General features: G+C 47.7%; 1 protein-coding gene across 2 annotated transcripts in view; it reads left to right on the top strand.

Annotated features, from left to right (window-relative positions):
• The first annotated feature begins 593 nt into the window (after positions 1-593).
• The window catches only part of Gins4 (GINS complex subunit 4), an 18,675-nt gene continuing 13,835 nt past the window's right edge, over positions 594-5,433 (top strand). The window contains exons 1-2 of one of the 2 annotated variants that reach the window (XM_023717313.1): positions 594-1,464; positions 1,967-2,067. In XM_023717313.1, coding sequence (XP_023573081.1) covers positions 1,350-1,464; positions 1,967-2,067 — 216 coding nt within the window. In that variant the 5' untranslated portion in view covers positions 594-1,349. Of the gene's footprint in view, positions 1,731-1,966; positions 2,068-5,433 lie in introns of both variants that reach the window. The other variant, XM_004633074.2, reaches the window with a different exon arrangement.

Here is a 5,433-nt window from a genome sequence, read left to right as displayed (position 1 = left end):
CAACCTCTGTTTGGTGCACAACAGCTCATCTGTGCACCCCTTACTGTTAACTGGACTGATTAGTTTCAAAGGCAGCATCGTCTAAAGCCTCATTCGATCCAGACATCTGGATGATGAGATGGCTCTCTCCGGATGACCACTGCACACAGGCTCCCCAAAACAGCAGCTGCAAGGAAGCCAACCTTCCTACATCCACTTAGGGTCCCCAGGGGTGCAGCTCAAAGAAAAGAGCCAGGTGGAAGCAGCGGTGGACTTAGTCCTGAAAGCCAGGCAGCATCCCCATTGCCAAATTCTCCTGCTCAAAGAAGCATCAAAGCTACTCCCAAATTTAAAACGCAAAGACAGGCAAGAAAAGGGGTGTAGCTCAAGGACAAAGGTGTAGCTCAGTGGTAAACCACTTGCCTGGCACTAAGAAAAAAAGGGAGGAACAAATAGCCTTGATGGAATGTTGATAACAAAATGCAGATAACAAAATAATTGGAACACAGGTGAAAAAGCACCTGCAAAGGTCATCTGTCATTCACAAAGCACATTCTGAAAGATTCTTCAAATATCCTTTTGGAAATTCCTCTCTGATGGACCCAACTATCACAGCCCTATGTAAATAAACTCTCTTGACATATCCTGTTGTAATTTTCATACATGATTACAATCAGGCAGGCACTATCAACCTGTCAATCAGGCAATCTTTTATTCTCGTCAATCAACAGGGTAGAGGAAAAGCTCCCAGTCTTTGGATTGGTGGAGAAGAGACATCTAGGGAAGTCAGAAGTGACACTTTGCACAGAAAAATAGCAGAAGAGGAAAACGTCAGCAGCTGAGAAGAAACCCTGATCTCACCCAGTGGAATGAATAAACACGTGGTAGGACTGCCTTGCCCTACCAAGTCAGAGCGACCTGGAGAGACAGCGCCGAAAGAGGAGACACTGCCTCCAGAAGTGTTTCCCAAATCGCCAAGAACAGGATCACCTAGAAGGTCCGGGCCCTCCCACAGAGTGAGAACACCATCTTCTCCAGGGGCCGGTGACGCTGTCCCCGTAGCCTGGTGCCCCACTTCGGGAGCCACTAGCCTGCAGGTTGTAGAACCCGCAGCTGAAGCGCTGGCAAACACGAAGTAACTAAAGGGCTACAAGAGGCTCAGGTGCAGGAGATGACAGCGAGAGGGACGCCGCCTGACCTGAACTACCCATTTCTCGGCCGGCCCCACCGCCAGGCAGGGTGTGCGCAGACGCGAAGGTGGCCTTCACCAGACCTCCTGGGTCGAATGAAGCGCCCTCTCCTGGAAGTCTCGGCTGGAGTCGGCCGGGACTGCAGCCCTAGCGCCGGCCCCTCTGGTGGGCGTGGCCACGATGGCCGGCTGGCAGGCTGTCTCTTTTTCCCGGGGCGTGATTGGTGAGCGCTTGCCGTGCGTGGTGACGTTGTGCCTGGCGGAGAGTTTCCGAGAGGAGCGCGGGAGTGAGGCTGGTGAGTGTCGGTTGAAAGCGGGGTCCTGGCCGCGAGGTTCGTTCCAGGGAGCGCTCTGTGCGTCCGCCAGTCCTTCCGCAGTGCTCCTCGGAGGGAGCCGGTCGGCCGCGAGCCGGTGTGGGCGGGGTGCCAGCATCTCGGCCTGGAACCGCCCTTCTCACCACCCGCCCAGCTGGAACAGGCCATTGTGACTCCACTACCCATAGGTGCCAGGCTCTGAACGCAGGCGCGATTCATCTTCTAATAGAGAGGGGTTAGCCACAGAGGTGAGCGAAGACACCAGAGTACGCACTGTCCAGCGTGGTGGGGGCACGGTCAGGATGGACAAGGACGCCTCCGAGAAATTGAAACGCGGAAAAGTCAGCCTGCGAGCTTACCTGGCCGCAGCTACCGGCTCCTGTGGCCCGGGAAGCTTTTCCAAATGCCTAGTAGCCTGTTCTTGCAGATAAATAGCAAACACCTACAGAGTATTGGTTCATTTTCATTCTGTTCCTGGTTTCAGAGACGATGACAGAGGAGCTGGACCTCACGAGACAGGACTCCGATGAGGGGAGTGAGGAACTGGTCCTGACGCCTGCGGAGCTCATTGAGAGGCTGGAGCAGGTAAGCGGGCCACACAGAATCTGCTCTGATCAGTGCTTTGTCATTCACTGTACCTGTGCCACTGTTGCAGCTCAGAAAACGAGGGAAATAGAATTCAAGGCTTATTTCGGGAGAAGAGGGACAACCTCCTAAAGGCTACACAAAAACAGGATGGGGGTGGGGGGTGGGCGGTGGGCGGTGGGGTGGAGACCTTCTTTTAGAAACCTTCCTTCCATGGTCAGATGTTGGATCAAGAAGCACTTCCGGTAGCAGCATTGCCATTATTTCTGGAGTAAATGGAATCTGTGTTGTTTTGACTCACATTTCTCTAATGGCCAAAGATGCTGAACATTTTTTATGTACTTATTAGCCATTTGTACTTCACCTTGAGATGTGTCTGTTCATTTCAGTTGCCCATTTTTTGATTGGGTCTTTTATTTGGGGGCAGGGTCTAATTTTTTTTATTTATTTTATGTATTTAGTGCAGTGTCTACAGGGTCTCACTACACGGATAAGACTTGTAGTGATTTTCCTGTTTTCAGCTTCCCAAGTGCTGGGATTATAGGCATGTCCCCATGCCCAGTCTCAATTGCCTTCTCAGTGCGCGCTCAGGGGGTGGGGCTGGCATGGCAGGCCAGGGATCCAACCTCTAACCCCTGCATCTGCCTAAGCAAGTGCTTTAATCCGCTGAGCTATCTACCTGACCCTTGGGTCTAATTTTTTTGAGTTCTTCATATATTATAGATATTAGTCCTCTGTCGAAAGCGTAAGTGGCAAAACTTTTTCCCATTCCATAGGCTGTTTCTTCCCTCTGCTGGTGTTTCCTTTGCTGTGCAGAAACTTTCTAATTTGATATAATCCCATTTGTTGACATCTGGTGTTATTTCTTGTATAGTTGAGGTTCTGGTCAGAAAGTCCTTGTCAGGTGTGGTGGTACACACCTGTAATCCCAGAATGCATTCTGAAAGCTGACATAAAAGGATCACAATGAGTTCAGGGCCAGTGAGACTGTCTCAAGTTTTTCAAAGTCCTTACCTATGCCTATATTAAGAATTTTACCTATTTTCTAGCAGTTAAAGTGTTTCTGCTTTGGTATCTAGGTCTTTGATCCATTTTTGTTTTTTACATTAGTACCAAGTGAGAAATGCAGGTCTAGGGGGCTGGGAGATAGCTCATGGAGTAAGTGCTTGCCTGGCAAGCACAAGCTCCTGAGTTCAATCCCCGGCACCACAAAAAAAGAAAAAAAGAAACACAGGTCTAGGTCTATTCTTCTGCATTTGTTCTATGAACAATTTTCTTAGCACCATTTGTGAAAGAGGCTGTCTTTTCTCTAACTCCTGTTCTTGGCCCCTTTGTTGAAGACTGGATTTGTGTTTGCTTTCAGTTATTTCATTGGTCATATTTGTGTTTTTTTGCCAAAAAGTAATTTTTGAGATAGTTCTCCTTTTTTTCATAGTAGCAGTGAATTGAGTATTTCCTGTGTGCCAGTAACCACAGTTACTGTTCTTTACAGTAAGCTCATGAAACTCAGCTAGTTGAGCTCACATATCTGGATGTAAATCCACTCCAAGCCATTTGTTTATTTTGTGACCCTATGCAATCTACAGTTTGTTTCGTTACTCCGACTGCCTTAAAATGGAGATAAAAGGAGGGATTGCTATGAGGACTAATTGGGATAATATATGTAGAGTGCTTCCATGTTGTCACATGATAAGCACACACTAAAGTTAACTATTAGTATTAATCTCCCTTACACTGCAGGGCAGGTATTATTATTATTATTATTATTATTATTTGTGTGTGTGTGTGTGTGTGTGTGTGGCAGAACCGGGGATTGAACTCAGGCCCTTGCGCTTGCCAGGGAAGCGCTTATTCCACTGAGCCATCTCCCTGGCCCAGGGCCTGTACTATTATCTCTGTTTCACAGATTTAGAAAGTGAAGTTTGGAGATGACAGTATTTTTGTTCAGAGTTACACAAGGAGAGCAGATAGAAGATAAACTCAGAGCCCTTTGATTCTGAATTATGTGCTGGGCTTGAATCCAGGATCTTGCACATGCTAAGCACATACTGTACCATTGAGCTCCCCCCTTCCACAACACATACCCTTAATTCACTACAACTGCTGCTTTATTCTTACTCTCTTCCTACAAATTCTCTTTTATAGAATTCTCTCATGTGTTCATTTCTAAGCACAGCAGAAAGGAAAAGAAGGGAGTATAAAATTAAAGTTGCAGGGCCACGGAGATAGCTCAGCGGTCTGAGTGCCTGCCTAGGCAAGTGCAAGGACCTGGGTTTGATCCCCAATACCACTTGCCATGCTTGCCCCACCACAGGTGCACCAAGCAGGCCACCAAGACTAGGTGTGATGGTGCATGCCTATAATCCCAGCTCTGGGGAGGCTGAAACAGGAAGATCACTAGGAGTCCTAGCTGCATAGTGAGACCCTGTACCAAATAAATAAAATTTAAAAATAAAATTCAAGTTGCAGAAGAAACCATTTCTGTAAAATTCACATGCTTGTAAGACTTATTATTTAGAACTTGTGTCTTTGGGTGACAGGACACACTGCTATGCTACCAGTGTTCACAGTTTTGTTTGTTTGTTTTATGAGACAGGGTCTTACTATGCAGTCTTGTTTTAAACTCACTATGTTGCCTAGGCTGGCCTTGAACCCAGGCAATCCTTGTGCCTTAGCCTCTCAAGTGCTGGGATTACAGATTCGCGCCACCACGTGTGGCCCATACCTCAAGGTTGACCTTCCTCCCTTTTGGACAGCCAGAACCCCAGGCTGCTTGTTTTTCTTGGTTTTTAGGTGTCCTGAGGTGGCAGGCTCTGAGAGTACAACTCAGCGCAGCAGTACATAACCATGAAATCCAAGTGTTTCTTCTACCCAATGCCATTTTAGCACTGAAAGCAGCCATAGAGGTGAACCACCACTATATAATGCCGCAGCCAGACCCAGCTCCTGTGCTGCCTGGGTCTCTCAGTGGTTCCCAGGAGAAAACAGTGAGGGATTTAGAAAATAAAAATGAGACAATAGTTGAGGTCAGGTGGAGGCCCATGTCTGAAGGGCAGAAGACCCAAACAACTGTAGGGACATTTATTTATACCTTTGCAAAGTTGCCTAGCAACTAATGACTGAAATTGCCTAGGCAAAATGCTTTTCTCAAGACTGAGGTAGCTTGACTGATTTAGGCCCCACGGCCTTGTTCTGCCCTCACACATGACCAGTTTCCAGCTTTAGCCACTCCCAACAGACAGCACACTGGTGAAAGCCTGTGAAAGATGTTTAAGAGATAGTATGTGGGGGCTGGAGAGATGGCTCAGTGGTCTAAAGCACCTACTTGGAACAAGCTTAGCAAAAGCATCAGGGACCGTGGTTCAA

This window comes from Octodon degus, unplaced genomic scaffold (assembly GCF_000260255.1).
Source record: "Octodon degus isolate 3935 unplaced genomic scaffold, OctDeg1.0 scaffold00051, whole genome shotgun sequence".
Classification (NCBI taxonomy): domain Eukaryota; kingdom Metazoa; phylum Chordata; class Mammalia; order Rodentia; family Octodontidae; genus Octodon; species Octodon degus.
The sequence above is the reverse complement of the archived record's forward strand: the minus strand, read 5'-3'. Positions and strand labels throughout refer to the sequence as shown.